Raw genomic sequence first — 22,029 nt, 5'->3', positions numbered from 1 at the left:
CAGTGACATTTGAATACCTGCTTTGTGCCAGGACTGGGATGCAGCAATGAGCAAAATAGACCTGGAGGAGTTTCCAGTTGGGAAGACAATCACTCAGACAACTACAAACTGATAGCGTGCTATGGAAAAAGACATGTATAACGTGGGGGTCAGATCTTGTCTGTAGGTCAGGAAGGGCTTCCCGGAAGGGGCAGCACGTAAGCTGAGATCAGAAGGATGATCAGGAGGTGGGGGGGTGGGGGGGGGGTGGGCAGCAGCATTCCAGGAAGAGAGGCTGGGACAGGAGGCAGGATAGCTTGTTCTGAGGTCTCCGGGAAGATGGTGAAGATGGGCGGTGAGCCTTGAGGTGGACAGGGAGGCTGGGGCAAGGGTTTGGCTTTTATCACACTGAGAGCCACGGGGAGCCCGTGACAGTTCTGAGCTCCTGGTGAAGTTCCAGGGAGCACAGTGAGGACTGATCAGTGTAGGAGAGGACGGTGGGAGTGGATGGCCTCCAGAGGGATATAAGGGAAAGCTGAGCGAACTTGCCAATGGATTCATAATGTAGGCGAAGGAGGGAGAGGAGCCACTGTGACCCCTGATAAGCAGGATGGCTGGGGGTGGGGGGTGCACCAGGAGACTCCTCTTCTGGAGGAAACATCTTGAGTTCTGTTCAGGACGTGCTGAGTTTCAGGCGTGCCTGTGAACTGCCAAGAGGCAATGAGCAAGTTGTTGGAACCCAGAGGCTGGAGAGGGGAATCTGAGAATTATCAGCGTGTGGCTTGGATCTAAAGCCATGGACAAGGAGGAGGTCACTGTGGGAGGACGTGCAGAAGAGGTCCCAGGACCATGCCTGGGGGAGCGCTTAACATTCAAAGGCCTAGGAGAGGAGGCTGACCAGGCCAGATACAGAGAGGAAGGCAGCAGAGTGCCCTGTGACAGGTGAGCGACAAGCCAGCAGGTCCCCTCTTCCCAGAAGACCGGAGCCCGCTGCCGGTGTTAGCCATGAGGAGGTTGCCGGTGACTTCAGCAAAACCTGAGTTTGCAGGGGTACAGATTTGAGGCCTCACTAGAGGAGGGTGCGAGCGATGTGGGAAGGTCGCCAGTTTTGGGAGATCCAGCTGTAAGAAGAGGAAAGAGGATGAGGTAGAAGATTGGAAGGAGGCAGAGGCGTGGGCAGATCCGATGCCAAAGGAAATGACATTTACCTTCTGGCCGCACCCATGTGCTGAGCAGACAGAGAAGATAGAGGTGCAGGGATGGTGATGATCGAAGGGGAGCCTTCCTTAGAGCACAAGGGCGTGTGCCTGCAATGGGAGCCCGTGTCCTGATGAAGGACAGAGGGACCCATGGGCGACGCCCCGGTGACAATAATAATCAGACCCCGGGTGGCATGGCAGGGAGTTCTGGTTTGGAGTTTGCTGATCCCCGTGGCGTACTCTCACCACGGCCAATGTCAAGCTCCCAACCTGACTTCACTGGAGGCACATTTGACCGTTGGCTCGGGTTCAGAAACCTGCAATGGGCCACGGGATCAGGAGCAGGAAGCAGGGAGGGGCAGGAAGGGGCAGTGTCCAGCAGATGATGGGCTGCGGGAACGCAGGCCCAGGTAGCCAGGTGCTCCCAAGCTTTCCGCCTGGTGGTATGAGTCCTCCCCATCCCTTCCTTACTTCCTTTCTCTCTCTTGGTTTATGGCTTTTTTGTTCCCTCCTTTCTTTTTTCCCATCCTTCTCTTCCGCTCTGTGCTGGATGCTGGCGTATCATAGACGGGCAAAATGGAGTTCTTACCCTCAAGTTGTTCGTGACTAATAGGGATCCCACTCAGGCTCAACTTGGTGCCCAGAGGTCTGGTGAGGTGGAGGAGGCGAGAGGCGTTAGGTGGCTTCTCAGACATGCAGAGGTCAGGCAGGGACAGAGAATGAGGTGTTTCTGGCAAATGAGGGGCACTGCCCAGGCCAAGGTGCTGAGGTGCCCTGGCCAGATGACGTGCTTCAGCGTGGCTGGGCCCAAGGAGCCAATGAAGGTCTTTTGGGAGGAAGTAAGTCTGGAGAGAGAACAGGGCCCAGGCCCACCTGGCTTTGCAGGCCCCATGAATTTAACTTCATACCAGGAGTTGGTATGGTGGCCAGGAGCAATTGTGTTCAGGGACAAGCAAGGAGTGGTGTGGTCAGATCTGCATTTTAGAAAAATAATTCTGGTTATAATCTGGCCCTGGGGGTGGGAGCGTCCAGAGGGGGGACAGGGAGACAGCGAGGAGGCCATGGTGGCCAGGCAGGAGGGGACTGGTGGTGGCCTGGACTGGGGAAGCCATAGGAGGTGGAAGGAAGGTGAACACAGCTGACGTTTTACTGAGCTGAGTGCTCAGTGTCTGCCAGGCCCTGTGTTCTAAGCACATTAGACATATCGTCTCGCAGTCGACTCTCGGGGCCCCATTGTACAGATAAAGAAAAGGTTTGGGGATTAGAGGATCAGGTAAGGCAATATAAGAGTAGCAAGAACAAATTGAAGAGCTTGCTCAGGCTTGACAAGGTGGGGGTTGCCATCCATGAGACCCTAGCCCTGGACCAGGATGGGCCAGAGGCTGGAGAACACGAGTTTCATTTGGACATGTTGTCTGGGGGCCTTTGTGACATCCAAGCAGAGAGGTCCCCTGCAGAGTTAGACATTCATTCAGGCCTGAGGCTCTGGGAGAAGCCGGGTTGACTGTAAGAGGTTTGGGGATCCATGGCTAGAAGCCGTGGACGCAGGTGAACTTGGCCAGGGAGCACGTGGAGAGTGAAGAGAGGTGCAAACACAGGGAGCCCCGGTGTGTGGGGCCAGGCAGGAAGAGCAGTGACAAAGGAGCAGCTAAGGGGGCCGTCAGAGGTAGGGGAGTCCTGCGGAGCACGAGGAGGCTTCTCAGAGCACAGGGGAGGGGAGACAAGGAAGCAGATGTTCACATCATCCCTCATGGCAGAGACAGGTTGAGAAGTATGCACTAGAAACAAAGAACAGGGTCACCGTCAGGCCTGCTGGAGTGGTTTTCATGGGGCAGTGGGGGCCGGAGCCAGAAGGGGACTGAGTGACAGGCGAGGGAGCAGGACCAGACTGGGGCCTGCCTTTCCGCAGCATGGCCATGGAGGTGAGGGGCGAGCGGGGGGGAGGCGGCTGAGGGCTTACTTACTGTTGAGAAATGAAGGTTTGCCTTTAGCATGTCCTAAAATTTTCCATTTACAGCCTTGATTTTAATTAATTGGTAGAGCTTCGGTAACTCCATCCTACTGGGAACTTACAAAGCACAGTAAAACTTCAGCTAGCCAGAATTCTTGGCAAATGAGCCACTCAGGAAAACGAACATTTATTGGTGTGAAAAGATTTGAAATATAGGATTTCTTTTCAAAAACATTTTTAGTATGGATATAATCACATAAACATATGCAGTAGGGAGAAGACTGTAATGAACCCCCACATCCTCACCATCCCACGTGAACAGTAGCTCCAGACCAGTCCTGTGCCCTCCACACCCCGTTGCCCCCAAACTCTGGGACACTTGGAAGCAAACCCTAGACATTTTATCACTTCGTTTGTACAGCTTTGGTACGTTTCTCTAAGAGACAAAACCCTTTTTTAAAAACCGTGACCACAATACCATGATCACGCCTAAAATCTTTAACAATAATTCCTTAATTTAATCAAGCATTCATTGTTCGGATTCCCCAACAGTCTCGTTTTTCCCCCCCAGTTGGTAGGTTAAAATTAGGCTCCAAACAAGTCCACACATGGCATTTATTTGCTCTGTCTGTTAAGACTCCCTTTCTTCTCTTCGTGTCATTTGCGTGTTGAGGAAACCGGGCTGCCCGGAGGCATGTGTGTTTGGGAATGTGGGACAGAGCTGGGCACCACAGCGGAGCGAGCAGGACGGGGAAGTCCGGGGTTGGCAGGATGATGACCAGATAGTCGGGGCACCTAGCTGTGGGAAGCAGGCAGGATGTGGAGGCCCGTCCTGAGCAAGGGGAGAGGCCAGGGCTGCTGAGGGCTGAGGCCTGTCCTCATGATCCCTGAGGCCTTACGGCTGCCGGAGCTGAAGAGAGGTGGAAAGATGGCCAGGGCCCAGGAATGGGGCAGAGCCAGGTGGGCGACAGGTCAGGGGTCAGGCTGGAGATGAGGAAGGGGCTAGGCCTGAGGTGAGGCCTAGAAGGAACAGGATGTCTGTTGGGGCTGAAGGGAGAGAGGGGAGTGCCAACAGAAACCAGCTCCTCCCCACCTGGCCCGTCCCCAGGGCCCCTCCCCTGGCCTCCCAGCTGCGGCTCCACTCAGGGGCCCAGACACCAGTTCCCTTCACAATGCTGGTGATCAGGGGCCCTGATCCCTTGTTCTGCCTTCTCCTCCTCCTGCTCGTGGGCCCCCACAACCCCGTGGGGGCCAGTCCTCCTCAGAGAAGGTTTGAGTATAAGCTCAGCTTCAAAGGACCAAGACTGGCATTGCCTGGGGCTGGAATACCCTTCTGGAGCCATCATGGAGGTGAGGGGTGGGGTGGGGACCAGCCATGCCCAGGGTCCCTCATAGTGCTGGAGGGGCTGACCAGCTCTGGGTGGCTGTGACTTGGGGAAGAGCGGGCCTGCCGGTACCAGCCTCTGCCCAAGGCGGGGCCAGGCCTGGGGCAGGCAGGACCTTCGCCCCGGGACCCCTCCCAGGCTTGTCTCCAGTTCCACCCACCACAATCCCACCCCATCTACCGGTCTCCGTTTCTCCTCTCTGCCTCTCTCGTTCTCTGCCCTAGGATTTCTCTCTTTTCCTTTTGCCTCTCCTTGGACCCCCTCTCCTTCCTCTGCCCCTTGGACCCGTAAACACACACATGCTCACGTGCTGAGTCCCAGACACGCAGACGCAAAGCAGCTGGGACCAGCACCAACCTCCCTTCTCCCTGCTCCTTGCTGCCCACGAGAACGGGGGGACTGCCTGAAGGGAGGCACCCTCGCGGCCAGCTGCTTTGCCAGAGAGGGCACCAGCTCTGCCCTGTGTGTGTGCTGGGTGGAAGCAGGCACGAGAGCATCTTAACTTCAGGAACTTCCAAACCCAGACCTACAAGGAGTCTGTCTTCTACTTGATCTTGTTCATTAAGGATTTTTGAGGACTTACAAGGACCTATGCAGTAGAGAGGAGCTTAAATTAGGAATGAGCAAGAAGAATGAGACTTAGGGTTAGGGCCGGAGGCATGAAATGAATCCAGGAACAGGGCTTGTGGCCAAAATATGCTGTGAGGTCTGCCCACCCTTCAGAGTTGGGCCATGGATCTGGTTCAGAGCCACCTAGCAGGCAAAGCAAAAAGAGAAAGCGGATTTGTTATGTATTTCTGTGTCTGTGAGATGTAAGTTCTGAGAACGGCATGATTTCTGATTGGGTCTTGGCCCAATCTTCCCTCACAGAGGCACAGGAGGTAAACAAAGGAAGGGGCTGATTCTCACAGCACCAAGCCAGGCCCTGCCTCAAGCCTAGGATGGCAGGGCCTGTACAGCACTCACTGCCGGGGGCCTTGTCAAGTCTGGCGTGTCACAGACCACAGCGGGGAGCAGAGGCACATTCTCCAAGATCACGCAGTGATATGCTTACCGTCCATTCATTCATTCCTTCACTCACTCATTCACTCATCCTTTTGCCAGAATTCTACCACCATGCCCCTCTGTGCCCAGGCCAGAGACACAGGGCTGAGTCAGACTCAGGGAGCCCACACTTTGGGGTGAGGCCTCATGAACGATCCACATAGAGCTGAATGCGTAAGTGTAGTATACAGTGGGCAATCCTTGCCTCCCACAAGTCACTTCGGAGGCAGTGGTGGCTTCTAAGGCCCCCCAGGACTCCTGGCCTTGCAGCCTCTGAGCCTCCCTGCCCCCAACCCTGGCCTTTGCTGAGCAAACAGCCTGGATTAGCAGTCTCCGGAAAGTCCTGGCAGGGACTGGGCCTTGGGCCAGGTTCCAGGCTGGCACCAGAGGGGTGGGGAGCCAGCTGGGGTGAAGCCTCTGATCTCCCCTCTGATTCCTGCCAAACCTGCCTCAGTTTCTCTCCCCTTTCCTTTGCCTCCCCCACCCCCCGGCCTCTGTGAATTCTCTCTCACACACACTCCCTTTCCTCACAGTCCTGTCAGCCAGTTGTCACCTTTGCTTTCAGGCTTTCCTCACCTTGGAATGCCCCCTGGGGACCTGCACCCGGAGCCCCACCCCGCACCCCCACCTCAATGGGCCACGCTGGAGTCTCTCCATGCTTCCACAGCCTGGAGTCCTAAACCCCAACATGGTTGTTCTCGCAAAGTACTCTCCTGTGTCTGGTGGCCTCGGGCATGTCCTTTTCCCTCATGGGGACTGTTTCCTCCCCTGAGAAACAGAAAGGTGTGGACGCAAATGTCTCTTGTTGGAGAAACGTGTTACAGCTGACACCCGAACAACGCAGGGGTTAGGGGCGCCGACCCCACACACAGTGGAAAATTCGAGCATAATAATAACCCGGCTTCCCCAGAGCTTAACCGCTAACAACCTGATGTCGACCAAAGCCTTACCAATAACATAGACCGTGGAGTAACACGTTTTTTTTTTATGTTGTATGTATTATATTCGGTATAAAGTAAGCCAGAGAAGAAAGGAAAATGTTATTAAGAAAATCCTAAGAAAGAGAAAATACATTTACGCTATCATACTGTATTTATCGAAAAAAAACTCCACATGTGGGGAGCCTGGGTGGCTCAGTCGGTTGAGCGTCCAACCTCGGCTCAGGTCATGATCTCACGGTCCGTGAGTTTGAGCCCCGCGTCGGGCTCTGTGCTGACAGCTCAGAGCCTGGGGCCTGCTTTGGATTCTGTCTCCCTCTTTCTCTGCCCCTCCCCACTTGGGCTCTGTCTCTCTGTCTCTCAAAAATAAATAAAGGTAAAAAAAAATTTTTTTTTTAACGAAACAAAACAAAACAAAAAAAAACTCCACAGGGAAGTGGACCTGTGCCATTCAAAGCTATGGAATCAGATGGAGCTGAGTTCCAATCCACTCAGTTCCTTAACTTCTCTGAGCCTCAGTTTCTTCATGTGTCAGGTGGGGTCTTAGAAAAGCAGGCGGCACGGATTTGTGGTGAGGCTTATGTGAGAAGGCATCCGCCCCCTGGCAAAGGCCCTGCCAGCCCTGCTGGGCTCCGTGTCCCACTTCTCCTGCGTCTGACTGCCCACCTCTTAATGGCAAGCCTTGATGTTACTTCCTTCCTACCCCAGAGCCCAGCCCAGGCCAGTGACAGAGATTGCTGGGGGCGTAGGGGATGGTGGGGCCCTGGCCCTGAGCTGCCCCCGTCCACAGATGCCATACTGGGCCTGGAGGCAGTGCGGCTGGCCCCATCCATGCAGAACTGCAGCGGCGCCGTGTGGAGCAGGGCCCCTGTCCCCTTCTCTGCCTGGGAGGTGCATGTGCAGATGAGGGTGACCGGGCCAGGGCGGCGGGGAGCCCAGGGCATGGTGAGTGGCCCCAAACCACACCCGGCAGAGGGGGTGAGTCAGGGAGGTGGGTGGTGAGCCCGAGGTTCAGTGTCCTGCAGCCCCCCCCCCCCCCGGGCTGAGCAGCTGGGGACCCACAGGCCGTGTGGTACACCCGGGGCAGGGGCCAAGTAGGCTCTGTCCTGGAGGGGCTGGCCTCGTGGGACGGCATCGGGATCCTCTTCGACTCCTCCACCGAGGATACCCAGGTGAGTAGTGATCTCCTGTCCCCTCCCCTCCTTCCCCCTCCCCCTCCACCCCGTGCCCACGGCTCAGGCTGCTCGTCACCTCCCATGCAGAACAGCCCCATCATCCGTGTACTGGCCAGTGATGCGCACACTCGCTACGAGCCGCGTGGGTAAGGGCCTGTCCGGACACATCCCTACCCCATTCCTGGGCCCCAAGGGCCTCAGCGGTGACCCACACTGTGTACACAAGCCCTGCCCCAGCCTCTGACGGGGACTCATCTGAGCTGATGGCTGCTGCCCTGGAACCGCCTCTCGCTTGTCCCACCTGTGCCTCCTCCAGGACAGGGACCAGAGTCTGCGTGCTCTTCCTAGGAACTGCGCCACTGAGTCCTCAATTCATTCAACCTAACGCCCCAGGTTGGGGGGCGGGACGTGAAACGACACAGGGCGTAGCCTGCACTGAGTGTTGCCACTCACACCGTCTCATCTGATCAGCAACACTCTTGAGAAGGGGAGATCATTAGTCCCCAACTACAGATGAGGGCATTGAGGCCCAGAGAGGTGGAGTGAATGGCCCAAGGTCACACAGCCGTTCGCAGAGCTGAGCTTTGAGGTCAGATGGTCCCCGCCCTTCCCGAGCCAGCCGCCTGCCTGCCAGAGCCTTCCCTTTCTCCCCGATGACGATGACGAGGCTTCCCATCCCACCCAGGCCCGTCATCAGTGTCTCCCAGCATGCATCCCTTAGCTCATAACAATTAGAATAATTGCTAGCATTTATGGAGTAGAGCTTACCTGTCTGCGGGGCACAGCGCCAAGCACTTTACATTCATTGTCTTAGCTAACCCTCATAACAATGTTATGAGCTAGTTCCAATTATTATCCTCATTTTAAAGACGGGGGAGCTCGGGTTTGGAAAGATGTGGTCATTTGCCCAAGGTCACACAGTTAGAGTGCAAATCGCAGAGCTGGCTTCTCCCTGCTCTGTGTGGCCTCCCTCTTAGCCGCAGGTGGAAGCGCTGTCTGTCTGTGTGCCCAGAGAAACCTGGGACCTCTCGGGCCCACAGAACGTGGCTCCCGTCCTCTGTCCTGAGTCTGTCCTGCTGCAGTCTGAGCCTGGCAGAAAAAAGAGGAAAGAGAAGCCCTCCCCAGAGGCACAGGGGAATTAGGAGTCTGGGGGGGTGGGGGGGGACAATGGGGGAGGTGGTGGGCCTGGGGGGTTGAGGGCAGAGCTCCAGTGCTGCTCCAGGCTCTGTCCCCCTAGGGAAGAGTCACAGGAAGGCCCTGGCGTCTTCTGCCAGGCAAGGCTTGCTTTCCAGCTCCCCTCTCTCCTGCTAAAGAAGCAAGGGAGACTCATGCTAGACAACAGGGACACGTTCCATCCCAAGTGACCCGTGGGGCGGGGGGGTGGGGGCGTGCTGTAGGCCTGGGCAGAAAGGCCCCTGGGACGACCCCCACTGTCTAGGCCTTGCGTCCTGTGTGGCCTGGCTGAACTCCAAGTGCCCACAGGGATGCAGCCAGCGGGGTGCTGGGCTCCTGCCGCCGGGACTTCCGCAACCTGCCGAACCCCCTCAGAGTTCGGATCACCTACTGGGGGCAGAGGCTGCGGGTGAGTAGCCCTTCCTGCTTTCTCAGATTCTCTGGGCAGGGAGTGCAAACTATAGCACTCAGAGCTAGAGAGTTGCTATGTGAGTGCCCATGGTCCCAACACACCCGTGCCTGTGACACCACACAGGGGCCCAACACATACAGGTGGCACCCACACGGGACCCTCCTCCCTGCACAGACTCCTAATCCCAGAGCACATACTGACGAGGGCTAGCATGAGACCAGGCAAGCGTGCCCCTCCATGCCATGCTGACACCAAGCTGGGTGGCCGCTTGCCCACCTTTAGAACCCAGGGAAGCCAGTGAATCAAAGGTGAGGATGACAACCCGCTGCCGGGATCAGGGGAGAGGTGGGGGGTTCCAACCGCGAGGGGCTCACTCCTCTGTGCCCCTCAGGTGTCCTTGAACAGTGGCCTCACTCCCAACGACTTAGATGAGGTCTGTGTTGACGTGGGTCCACTGCTTTTGGCTCCTGGAGGTTTCTTTGGGGTCTCGGCAGCCACTGGCACCCTGGCAGGTGAGGGCCTTCCTTCTGAGCAGGTGAGAGCAGAGGAATGGTACCTAATGAAACATCCTGAGCACACCTTCCAAAGAGCTCTGGGTGTGGGGCCAGCCACTTCCTCTCTGTGTGGTCTGGGCAAGTCATGAGCCCTCTCTGGGCCTCTGTTACCATCGGGGCAAGGTCATGTCTGCCTTGCAGAGTTGCTGAAAGTCTCAAATAGGATAAAGCACAAGAAGCTTTTATTCCAGTGATGGCCCCATAAGTGCCCCAAGCTGGGAACTGTGGGGCAAGTAGAAGAGGGACAGCCATGAGGACATTGAGGAAACCACAAAGGGGTGTAACATAATGAAGAGTCCACGGAGGGACCCACAGCTGGCAAGCAGGGTGCAGTTTGAGGGTGGGAGTTCTTGAAGGCTCGGACTTTAGTCTTTAGACTCTGAGCACTAGGGAGCAGTGGAAGGTTTCCAAGGAGGAAAGTGACACGGTCTCAGAGCCATGATGAGGAGGTGGCCGTCCTATGATTGCTTCTGCCACTCTGGGGCCTGAGGGTGTCACTCATTCTGTTGCCATGGCTGTAGCCCAGGACCGTCCAGTTTTCCCACTCAGTGTGGGCTCACCCTTGGCTCTGCGTGTGGGTCAACCCTCACAGTCCACCCATCTGCTTGTCTGCCCCTCACACCTTTCCCATGAAGTGAGCGAGACGAAGGTTAGAGAGGCCCAGAGTCACCCAGATCTCCTGCCTGCCTGGAATATAATAGAGCCGGGGGGCGGGGGGGTGAGGGCTGAGTGAGTGGGCTGCTGGGCAAGAGCGGGGGTCTTACCTTCCCTTCTCTGCCCCCCCTTCCAGATGACCATGACATCCTGTCCTTCCTGACCTTCAGTCTGAGTGAGCCGGATCCAAAGGTGATGCCACCCCTGGGTCAGCCTTCAGGGATTGCTGGGGGAGACAGTCCAGGGACCCCTTCCTGCCCCGGATGCTTCTATGTCATGATGTATTCAGCCCTGTCATTCAAGCCGCTATCTCTACTGATCTCTCCCTCTCTTTCTCTCTCTCTGAGTTGCTCAGACCAGGCCTTGTGCTGGGCAGTGCGGGGGGCCAGAGGTGACCTAGAGCTAGGCCCCGTTCCTGAAGCACCTCCCAGGCCGTCAGGGGGCTGTGGGAGCACAGAGGACGGGTCCTGACCAGCCAGGGGAGCAGGGAAAGCCACCTGGAAGGCATGAGCTTGAAAGGGCAGAGAGAGTAGCTGAGTGGAGGAGCAGCACAAAGGTCTGAGTCCTGGGCGAGCCGCTGGGGCCTGGGCGGCAGCTGGAGACATAAGCGTGGGGGATCGGCAGCAGCAGAGCCTGAAACCGCAGGGCTTGGTGGCCGGGGTGCTTCTTCCCTGGGTGGGATGCGTGTTTGGTCCGGGAGCGGGACTGGACTTGTGGAGGCCCTGTGGGAAGGCTCCCCTCACCCACAGCTCTCCCAGGGGTCTCAGGCCTGAGTTTGGTCTTCTTCCTCCAGCCTCCCCCACCGCCCTTTCTGGAGATGGAGCAGCTCCGGCTGGTGAAGCAGCTGGAAGGGCTTCGGGCAAGGCTGGCCCTGGGCGCCAGGGAGGATGTGATCCCAAAGCTGAGCTCCGAAGTCCAGGAAGAGGGTAGGGACCCAGGGAGCAGGCAGGGGAAGTAGGGGTCCATTTGAGCATCACAGGATCCTCTTCCCTTGGAATCAGGAGTGCTTTAACCAATCGGGAGACGAAGATTCGAGGAGGCCATATCTAGCAGACCCCGGGGCCCAGGCTCTGTCCAATCCCCACCCCACCACCCAGACACAACTTTCTGGGGGAGAGCTGGAGGCAGAAGCCATGTCTTTCTGCCCCTCCTCTCCAATAAGCCCCAAAGATAGGATCTGCTACCCCACTGCAGTGGGCTACCTGGCCCAGCTCTGCCCCAATCTCCAGGAAAAAGGATCCTTGGCCTGGAAGAGACGCTGGGCAGACACCGCCAGATCCTGCAGGCTCTCCAGGGTCTCTCCAGACAGTTGGCCCAGGCCGAGAGGCAGTGGAAGAAGCACCTGGGGACCCCAGGCCATGCCAGGCCTGAGGGAGCCTGGGTGAGTGGCCCCTTGGGCACCCAAGGCCCTGCCTGCAGGCCTGGAAAAGCAAGCTCCCTAGCCACTGGGTTCCTGGCACCGGTGAGCTCCCTCTGTCCAGAAAGAGGATCAAGCACTATACTTAGGATCTAGTCTCCCCCAAGGTCTGCCCTGGAGGGCAGGGGTGCAGTGCTGCAGGTTGCAGGAGGGGGTAGACCTGCCAGGCAGGGGAGCATACAGGAGGGTAGCCCTGCACGAGCAAATGCCCACGGATCCACGCGGCCGGGGCTGGGGAGAGGAGATGCCAGGTATTTGGACACGGGTCTGTAGACAAGCACCAGAAATAGACTGGGTGCTAATTTACATGTAGCTCCACATGTGATTTGGTTCCCATACGGCTTGCTTAATGCTCAGACGCACCAGAATCCTCGTTTTTATCTCCACTGCCATCCTGGCTTCTCTTCCAAACAGTCATGCCCCGTGGCACGCCCAGCCTGGGGCCCGAGAGCTGAACTCAGTCAAGCTGTTAGATGCCAGGCAGCAGAGGCCGGCGGCTCCTGTGGGTTTTGCTGGGCTCTGGCAGCTCAGGGTTTACATCTCGTGTCCTCAGGCCAGAGCAGCTGAGGCTGGGCTGCTGGAGTGGGGGAGTGGGGACGGGGCCACACTCCAAGGCTAGGCCTCTATGATCCTACTTCCAGGCCCAGAACTCTTGCTGCCAGATTCTCTCCACCCCAGAGAGGGGCAGCCACTTCTCCAGGCCACTCACCGAGACAGAGGCCTAAGCATTGAGAGTTGCTCGGCACTGGCCCCATCCTGGACTGTGCCCTACGGTTGGGGTCGGGGAGAGGGGGGCGGTAGGTAGAAGACTGGACTGGGCCTCTGCCTCCTTTAAGGGCAGAACCACTTCTGAAAGGGGGAGGAAGCCCATGACCCTCAGGGGGAGGGATTTGAGAAGAGGGGGAATCCAGAAGCCCAGATGCACAGGGGATAAACTCAACGTGTCAGATAATATCCAAACTGAGGAAGGGCCAGGTGAGGTGGTAAGGCGTTCCAGAAGGAAGAGGGCTACAGTGTCCTCGGGAAGGTAGACTCTGAGAAGAGAAGGGCTGTGGCCTGGGCCCTGGAGAACAGGCTGGCCCTGCTGCAGGATTCTGCCAAGGTCAGCGCCCTGCTCCGTGGACAGAGGACTCTGCTCCAGGACCTGCAAGAGATGAGGTAAGGGCACCTGCGAGGAGGGGTTCTGGGGGAGGGGCAGAGAAGTCCGGCTCCACCCACTTGCTCAGCCTCAAGTTCCTCCATTGGCCCCCTATTCCTTTCCTCACTTCCTGAGCATCCAGCACAAAGCCTGGCACACAGGGAGGGGCGGGGGCAGAGTTAAGTCTGTCCAGTTGACCTGAATTTAATTGAATCAAGTTTAAAGTTTTGAAAATCCTAATTTAAAAGTAACTCTCCCTGGGGAGGGACACAAACCCCCTCCCCAGGGAGAGTTAGTAAATCTGAGCCTTCCTTCAGGGACAGCTCCTGGAATGAGGGGATGTTTTGATGGCGTTCTTGGAGGAACCATAACCAAGATCAGGCCGAGCTGAAGAGGGCAGTCCCTGACTTCTTTTTGCCCCCCTCCAGCCTCCCAGCACCCCACCCTAGGCCAAGCCCAGGGAGCTACCCATGGGGCTCTGGGGACAGGGAAGTCACACTGATGCTACAGAGCAGGGAAGCTTCAGGCTGGGTGCTGGATTCTGGGTCCCTCACCCACATCTAGATGCTTGGGGATGGGAAGATGGGAAGAGGGAGATGAACCAAATCCCCTGGGGCCTGGGGATGGAAAACAAAGCCCAGGGAGCCTGGAGTTGAAACAGACAACGTTAGGAAGACCCTTCTCTGAGCCAAAGCTGTCTGAGGATATAGGAAGAAGGTTTGGGGTAAGACCAGCCCCTAAGAAGGAGCCCTATGGATGGTGCCTGTTTCCCACCAGGTGCTGCTGTTAGGGATTGTGAGAAATGGTTAGGAGGCCTGGGTGCAACCAGAAGAGATAATGAGTCATCTCCCTTGGTTTCCACCCCCCACCAGGGATGCAGCTGCCCACGTGGTCTCAAAAGCCCAGCTCTTCTATCTGCCTGTGGGCACCAAGCATCATTTCTCAGAGCTGGCCCAGATCCTGGGCCTCCTGCAGAAGGACCTTCGGGGCCCACTGGTAAGGGGGAAGGAAGGGGTGCCATGGGGGCCCCATCCTTGAGGTTCTGGCTCAGCCCCCTTCTTCCAGCACTTCTGCGTCCCCAGGCCCCTTCTGCCCTTGTACTCCCCTCCCGGGACTGCTGACAGGCACACCTGTATCTGTGCCTGTGTCTGTGATACCGATCTCACCTTCTCTCTGCCCTCTTTGCACTCTGGAGAGTCCCACAGACTCTCAATGGCAGCAGGGCCCTGGGGACCATTTGGTCCAACCCCTTCAGTGACCAGAAGGGAAATGGCAGTACTAGAGATCGATGGTGGAACCTTCTCTTCCCTGTGTCCCTGGCCCATCTTGCTCCTACCTTGGCCCTCACCATCACCTTGTCTTTCACTCTATTTCTTTCTCATCTCTAGAGCCTTCAGACCCCTGGTGATCCCTGGCCCCAGGCCTTCCCAGCCGTCCCCACAGATGGAGCCAGGGGAGCTAGGGTTGGGGAAGTAGCTTCCTCTCCAAGCTCCCTGGATGAGAACCAGGGTGCCCCAAGCCTGGGGGAGGGAAATAGAGCCCACACATGGCCCAGATTCCAGGTCCCCTTTTTCCTTCTGGGTAAGAAGCCGATCCAGGACCTTAGAATGTCCCCTTTCAGAAAGCGGCAGCCAAGAACCGCCGCCCACCTGGCCAACCCCCAGGAGCCTCCTCGTGCCTGCGGCCCAGCATCTTCTTGTTCTTCCTCCTCATTCAGACTATAGGCTTCTTCTGTTACGTGCACTTCAGGTGGGTCTTCCCATGACTGAGACATGCTATACTACTTGACATCTCTTGATTCTGGGTCATAGCCATTCGATTGGAGACATGGGGCACTGAGGCCCAGGGGTAACATGCCTGGTCTACCAGGGGCAAGGAGCAGCACCCAGGCTAGGACCCATTTTTCCAACAAGCTCTACTGGCCGCCTGCTCAACCGCTTGTCCCATCTAAGTCCTGCCCTCACAAAACTCACTTGCTAATGTGAGAAACCGATGAGTAACTGATAGTCACACCCTATCTGGTCAGTGCCACAATGGCAGGGAGCTCAGGGGCTGTAACAGTATGGGAAAAAGCACTTGACCCAGCTTAGGGAGATCAAGGAATTGACTAGAAGGGACATTGGATGTGGGTCAAGATAACTAGGAGTTTTCTAGCCTGACAAGATAAGTAAAGGCATCAATACAGAGGAACAGGATAAGAAAAGGCATGGAAGCATGAAAAAAAGCACAATATTCTGGAGAAAAAGTGTCAAGTTCAGTGTCAAAGCAAAAGGTGGGACCAGTTTGTGAAACTGGGCAAAGAGAATTTAAAAGAGAATAAAAAGGAGGTCACTAATTCTGCTTGAAGGGTGTCTGTTGAATGAATGAAACATTTAGAGATGGTGAGTGTGCTAAGGTGCTCAGAAATCGGACTGACAGTCCTTATTGGTGGAATGTCAAGACAAGAAGAATCAGTGTGGTCTGGGATGCTCCTGGAGGAGTGAAGCATGCTGAGCTTTAAAAGCAGAGTAGAAGGAGGGACAGCCTCCAGGTAAAAATAGCAAAGGTACCAAGTGGAAATGATGACAAGCTTATGCATTATGTACGAGTTCGATGGTGGCCATAAGGCTGGAGCCACCTAGACAGGCCTTGAATGCCAAGGAAAGAGTCTGGTCCTGATGGGGCAGGCGAAGGGAGCCATAGAAGGTCTTAGAACAAGGGAGGCTGTAATGGAGAGATGGTAGAGAGGTGAATGTAGAAGCCTGGTCTCAAGAGCCCTGAAGGAAGAGATCCAAGCAACCTTCTTCTCCTTTCCCTGGCAGTAGGCAGGAGCTGGACAAGAGCCTTCAGGACTGTTTGTCCACAGGCAGCCCTCCTCTGTGTCCTGCACCACGCATTCCTGGCGCCCTGGGGATTCTGAGGAGGCAGCCTCTCTCCTCCAGCATACACGCATGACTCACCTCAAAGCCCTGAAGGAATCTCCCCAGGAAGTGGATGGTGTCCAGGGGGTGAGGGTTTGGCCCGTACTTCTCCTTCTGGGTGCCCAGCTCCTGCCCACACCTTAGCTTTTGGGTAGCTCCAATCTTATTAAAGGTGATTTCCATCTCCCCACGTTTTGTTTGATATGCTCATTTACCTTCTGGCTTTACCTTAATTTCTCTGAAGGCTTTCACCTTCTCTGGATAGGTAGCTGGGAGTGGGCTCCAAGCGGGCAAGGACATCAAGGACTGGTCTGATTGCCAAAAGACCAGATACCCCACAAGCCTCGAGCCCTGGACTGTGGATCGAGAGGGAGTCACAACTGTGGTAATTCTGTCCCCAGAACAAAGAGTGGAATCTCCAGGTGCCCCTCTTGGCCCAGCCCAGCCAGCATCACCATGAACAACTCTCTCCCTCCCCACTTCCTGTAACTCTAGGGGTCAGCAGAGCTGGCATATGAGGGAGAACTCTGAGGCAACCCATGGAGACATAACTGGGATTCCCGCTTTCTGGTCTCCCTTTCCCAGCGTCCAGCTCTTTGGGCAGCTGCTGGGGCAGCGGGGTGGGGAGGATGGTGTAGGGCCCAGGGCTGGATCTTTGCCCCTTGCTGCCACTTGGATCTACCAGCTGAAATCCTGGCTATCAGCGACCTGGGAGAGGAGGAAGTGGGGGGAGAGTAGGAAACAGGGTTCTGGACGCGCATCAGTGCAGCCCCTTTCCCTGGGGAGCGACCCCACCCCGCGCAGGCCCTAATCCGTTGTTAGCAATGCCCAGGCGGAGCTTGGCGTTGAAGGAGGCACGTGGGGGAGGCGGGAGTGCGGAGCGGGCACGTGGTCCAGCCTCCTCAGCCCCGTGCATGCCCCCCGCCCCCCGTGAGGAGGGGTTTGGGGAGGTGGGGGCGGGCCTGGGCGGGGGCGGGCGGCGGGAGGCTCAGACCGTGGGGCGCGGGCCGGCGGCAGGAGCTGTCCGCGAGACCTAGTGCTGAAGTAGGTGCGGACGTGCCTGGCGCCCGGCGCCCGGTGCCAGGGCCAGCGAAGACCATGGCGTTCATGGTGAAGACTATGGTGGGCGGCCAGCTGAAGAACCTCACCGGGAGCCTGGGGGGCGGCGAGGACAAGGGGGACGGGGACAAATCGGCGGCCGAAGCGCAAGGCATGAGCCGAGAAGAGTATGAGGAGTATCAGAAGCAACTGGTGGAAGAGAAGTGAGTGGGATCCCTTCCTGGCTCCAACGACCTTCCCCCCACCCCCACCCCCTCCAGCTACCTGGCCCACCTCTAGGGCGGTTTCAGACCCCGAGCCCTCTCACCCTACTTTTCTAGATGCGGTAGGAGGCTGGGTTGTGCTTTCTAGGCTGCCCCCAGAGCCGCCCCATCTCAGACCCAGGACCCGGCCCCAGCTTCGCACTCAGGGCTCAGAGGGAGTGGGGGCAGGGGCAATAGGGACCTGGGATGGGGTGGGGGCACGTGCATTTCTGACGAAACAAGTAATCCCTTAATCCGATCTGGTCCTAACCGTCTGCATCTTCCAACTGGAGCTCCTCTAAGCCTGAGGCTCCGAGAAAAGTAATGAATCTGAGGGGGCTCAAAATCACGGAGACAGATCTTGAGATGGGGCACTCATAGATACTGAGCGTCAGTGTCTTCTTGTGTGCAGGCAGTGCTGGGACAGAGAGGCAGCTGGGGTGGGATAAGGAGCTGGACCCCAGAGTTAGGTTGCTTAGGTTTAGATCCAGGTTTTGTGTCTGTTTAGCTAGATGACTTTAAGCCAGTTACTTAAACCTTTCTGTGCCTCAGTTTCCTCTTCTGTAAAATGGTGATGGTAATCATAAAGCATGCCTTATATATGTATAAGAATTAAATTATTTAACGCATGTTAACTTCATAGCACAGTGCCTGGAACATAGTACATCATTAAATATTAGCTATTATTTTGCTTACTCCTGATAACAGTTTTTTTGTAAGTTGCAAAAGAGGAAAATAAGTGACTTATCCAAAGACATACCGAAAGTGGTAGTGCAGCCAGGACGCAAACCCAAGTCTGCCCCGAATACTTTCCCCCACAAGACACAATCTATCAGGAAGGGAAAAGACAGACGGAGTTGGAGGCCGCGAGAGGTACCCATTAGGGTCTGCAGAGTGAGCCAGACCAGCTGACTCTCCAGCCCCATAGTCCAGTGGCCGGTGCAGAGGCAACAAAGGACAGTTATGATGGGGAGAGAGGCAGCAAAGACTGACAGAGGCCCGCCAGGTCAGACACACAGGCTAACGGGCTGGAGCAAAGCGGTCGGCGCCGGGACACGGAGACCCCGCCGGCCCTTTCCTCGCAGACCCCGCCCATTCTCTCAGCCCTTGAGATGACTCCGCCCCGGTGCCCCCGCAGGATGGAGCGGGATGCGCAGTTCACGCAGAGGAAGGCAGAGCGGGCCACGCTGCGGAGCCACTTCCGAGATAAATACCGACTGCCCAAGGTAAGCTTACGAGCCTGGGCTGGCAGGTACATCTGGGATTCTGAGCTTGGGGCTCCCCACTCTTTCTCCCAGCACAGCTGGGCACCACAACTTTCAGCTCCTAAAACTCATAGAGACGAGTTCTTGGTTGGATCCTTCGTTCTCGGACTCAAAGCCCAGTCTTCCCACGGCTGATAGGTTTGTGTTTCTGGAGCCAGTTCAGGCCCCTTCTCTCCCCCACCTACCACTCTCCCAACCCCCAGTCAAGCCCAGGCAGATGAAGAAGTGGAAGGCAGTAGATTTTACCCCAGGGTTGAGTACACTCCGAGCTCCTGAACACCCATGGAGGGTGGGGTGGGGTAGAGAATGCACACCCTCTGTGTGCCAGGCCCTTGACCTTCATGCCCTTATGTAACCCCTCAATAACACTTCCAGGTAGCTATCACCCACACTACAAATAAGGAAACTGAGACTCAGAGAGGTTGAGGGACTTGTCAAGGCCATACAACCAGCTAGTAATGGAGCTGGGGTCAGAGCTCAAGCCTGTGAATACTGAACCTCAGCTTGCTCCAGGACTCCTGGCTGGCTTCCAGGGTGTGGTGTCTGTCTGCAGAGAGCAAAATGCCCCTTGGTTGGCCAAGCAGCCAGGAAGACGTCTCCCATAGGCACTACAGCAGTACATGGGCATGTAAGTGTTGCCTAAGGAGAGAACTGAGGCACAAGCTACTCCCAGTGCCTAGAATCTTCCACTTGAATTGATAGATCAGACATGTGAACATTACATTCACTCATTCAACAAATGTTTACTGATCCCCTGGCTGCCTCTGACGTTCCACAGAGCACCAGCCTTCTTGAAGTCTCTCAGAGAGAAAACCACTCCAGAAAGCCTAGAAAGCTACTGAGTTAAACCCAGCTAAGAATGGAGTCATAAAAAAAAAAAAAAAAAAAAAAAAACCCAACCAGGAATGGAGTCATTCCTCAAATGCTTGCACGAGCCACATTAAGAGAAACAACTCCTGCCACCAGGAAACTCTGAGTCTAGTAGAAGAGGGAAGACTTGGCGGTAACTGAGTAGGACATAAAGTGGAAAGCCCCAGGGTTCCCAAAGGGAAAGAGAAATGCAATGGCAGTCAGTAGGTGTTGTGCAAAGAGAGCACAGATGTTGGAATCCATGATGTAGGTTTAAAACGAGCGTCTGTGCTTCCTAGTTGTGTGACCTTGCCCAAGTTGCTTACTTGAGTAATTTACTTAAACTGCACCTCAATTTCCTTACTTGTAAAATACAGATAAAAATACCCACCTCACAGGGTTATTTTGAATGTCAGCCATACATTTTGAATGTCAGTCAAAATACTGATATTTTGAATATCAGTAACGTCCTCCAGTGTAGTTAATGATAGTCAGCATGTGACTTGGCTGATTAGCACAGTTTGACTCCTAAGTATTTTCATTTTGCTTTATTCACTATGCTGGTGTCTTCAATATCTCAGAGTGAAGTAAGGTGGTATAAAAGTGCAAGGTCTCCATGTCCAAGTGTCAAAAGCTTGATCCTGGGATGGGGGTGGGGGAGTGGGTGGCTGAACTCACCAGAGTGAGTTCTCATGCGGCTCGAGAATCTAGGGGCTGGGAGCCCAGTCCAGGCCTCCTCCCTGTCCCTTCAACTCTGGGTCTTCATGGACCTCCAACCACACTCCACCCTCCCCTCTTCCCTTCAGAACGAGACAGATGAGAGCCAGATTCAGATGGCAGGTGGAGACGTGGAGCTGCCCCGGGAGCTGGCCAAGATGATTGAGGAGGACACAGAGGAGGAGGAGGAGAAGGCCTCCGTCCTCGGGCAGTTGGCCAGTCTCCCTGGCCTAGACCTCGGCTCACTCAAGGACAAGGCCCAGGCCACATTGGGGGACCTCAAGCAATCAGCTGAGAAGTGCTACATCATGTGACTACTTCCTCTGGGGCTGCCCGCTGGGGTGACCAGAGGGCTGGGCCCACATGAGGGCTAAGAGCATGTCCCAGTGTTCAGGGACCCATACCCCATCTTAGTTTTGTTCCCCCTGTCCCATGCTAGCTCAGGACCCTTCCTATCTGTGGCCCAAGTCTGCCTTCTGGTCTTTCTCTTTCCACTAGGAACAAAGTCCCCATTCCTCACCCTTCTCCTCAGGACCCACCCTCTCTACTCAGCCTGGAGAGGCCTCCTAAGATTGTAGGAATAGGCCCATCCCTCTCTGGCCATTGCCCTAAGTTCCTGCACACAGGATCACTCATAGAGAGACCCACAGAGGGACATAGAAGCTGTGGCATGTGCCGAGGCGTATGCCACAGCTGCATCCTGGCACACCCTGGCACACCCTGGCACAGACGCACATACACAGGGTCTGTGGGCAGATACCCTCAGGAGACAAGAGGCCCAAGGTTGAGCCTCCACGTTCATTCTCCTTGGAAGCCACTGCTCTTTCTGGGTCTCATTTCACCATCTCTAAAATGGCGATGGACTGGCTAATTTCTAAGACTTTCTGGCTTGGCCTCCCTGGCCTTCGGAGCCAACCCCACACCACTCCTTGGGCAGGACAGCAGCTGTAGCTGTAGCCTCTAGTGGCTGCCGTTGTACTGTGGGCTCTGGCTCTCAGGAGCTGAGCGATGCTGTGTGAGGGGCCGAGCGCCAAGGACGAAGCTGGCACTGAACGGTAGCCCAGGCGGCTCTAGGCCTTTTCTGGACCCAGGCCCAGGCAATTTCTGTTCTGTTCCCATAGAACTCTCTCCGGATTCCATAGCTGGATCTCTTCTCTCCGCTCAGCGAAAAATAAAAATTTGAAAAGATGTACCTATCCTCCCACTTCTTATGGACCTCCAGGAGTCTTGGGGTTCACAGCCCCACAACCCTCCTCAACCATAGCTTCATAGGAATGCCAGCAAGCTCTACCCTCTGGGGGCCCTGGGCAAGAGCGGGGTCCCCACACTGCCCAAGCACCAAGTCCAGCCCGGGGCCAGAATAGGTCTGGGCTTTGAGGAGGATGTGGCAGCCAGCCGGATGGGGATGCACCCAGAGAAGGTCAGGCCTCCGGGCCACTACTTGGAACCACAGGAGGGGCTGTGGCTCAATCACAGCTGTCTCTGGCGCCTGCGCCTATACCCCCTTCTCACCTCGGAGATGGAAGGTATAACAAAAAGAAGGCAGGGCAACCGCTTTCCAGTCCTGGCACTGCTGTGTGACTTAGAGTAGGCCCCTTTCCCTCTCAGAGCCTATTGTCCCTGCTGTGACATGAAGAACTACCGCCTCCCTAAACAATACATGTTTTAAAGCCGTCTGGAAAGCCTTTGGCACATGGTAGACCATCAATAAATGACAACTCATTCCTTAACAAAGAAATGAGGAGCCCAAATCTCATGCTACTTACTTGTGGGGGGTCCAGGAAACCAACCAGGAGGCCCCACAAGCAGACCGCCCAAGGGGCCTGAGCCCCAACATGCTACAGGCTAACCCCAGGTGTCCCTGCTTGCACCAGCCCGTGGGGAAGCTAGTCAAGATTCAGAGACTGAACAGCCGTCTGAGGGTTTGGTTTCAAGGGCAGTTTCCATTAGGTGTCCTTTGTAAAATAAGGACAAGAAA

General features: G+C 56.0%; 2 protein-coding genes across 4 annotated transcripts; both read left to right on the top strand.

The window, feature by feature from the left end:
• Positions 1–243: 243 nt before the first annotated feature.
• LMAN1L (lectin, mannose binding 1 like) lies at positions 244–16,754 on the top strand. 3 transcript variants are annotated; one of them, XR_008299036.1, is made up of 14 exons: positions 244–4,479; positions 7,287–7,441; positions 7,561–7,668; positions 7,759–7,817; positions 9,154–9,253; positions 9,648–9,768; positions 10,601–10,656; positions 11,258–11,390; positions 11,694–11,845; positions 12,972–13,039; positions 13,892–14,015; positions 14,641–14,768; positions 15,821–16,006; positions 16,185–16,754. XR_008299036.1 is itself a non-coding variant. In XM_027067781.2 (13 exons), the coding sequence occupies exons 1-13, from the start codon at positions 4,164–4,166 to the stop codon at positions 15,951–15,953; spliced, it is 1,650 nt and encodes a 549-aa protein (XP_026923582.1). In that variant the 5' UTR covers positions 244–4,163; the 3' UTR covers positions 15,954–16,109. The 3 variants fall into 3 exon arrangements, 2 of the variants coding, with proteins under 2 accessions (XP_026923582.1, XP_053079692.1); XM_027067781.2 differs by lacking the exon at positions 16,185–16,754 and having other exon boundaries at positions 15,824–16,109; XM_053223717.1 differs by lacking the exon at positions 16,185–16,754 and having other exon boundaries at positions 15,821–16,109.
• A 144-nt stretch (positions 16,755–16,898) lies between these two features.
• On the top strand, positions 16,899–21,773 carry CPLX3 (complexin 3). Its single transcript, XM_027067780.2, has 3 exons — positions 16,899–17,181; positions 18,359–18,446; positions 20,141–21,773. The coding sequence occupies exons 1-3, from the start codon at positions 17,018–17,020 to the stop codon at positions 20,363–20,365; spliced, it is 477 nt and encodes a 158-aa protein (XP_026923581.1). The 5' UTR covers positions 16,899–17,017; the 3' UTR covers positions 20,366–21,773.
• Positions 21,774–22,029: the final 256 nt, after the last annotated feature.

Source organism: Acinonyx jubatus, chromosome B3 (genome assembly GCF_027475565.1).
Source record: "Acinonyx jubatus isolate Ajub_Pintada_27869175 chromosome B3, VMU_Ajub_asm_v1.0, whole genome shotgun sequence".
NCBI lineage: Eukaryota > Metazoa > Chordata > Mammalia > Carnivora > Felidae > Acinonyx > Acinonyx jubatus.
Note: the sequence above shows the minus strand (reverse complement) of the source record. Positions and strands in the feature narration are given on the sequence as shown.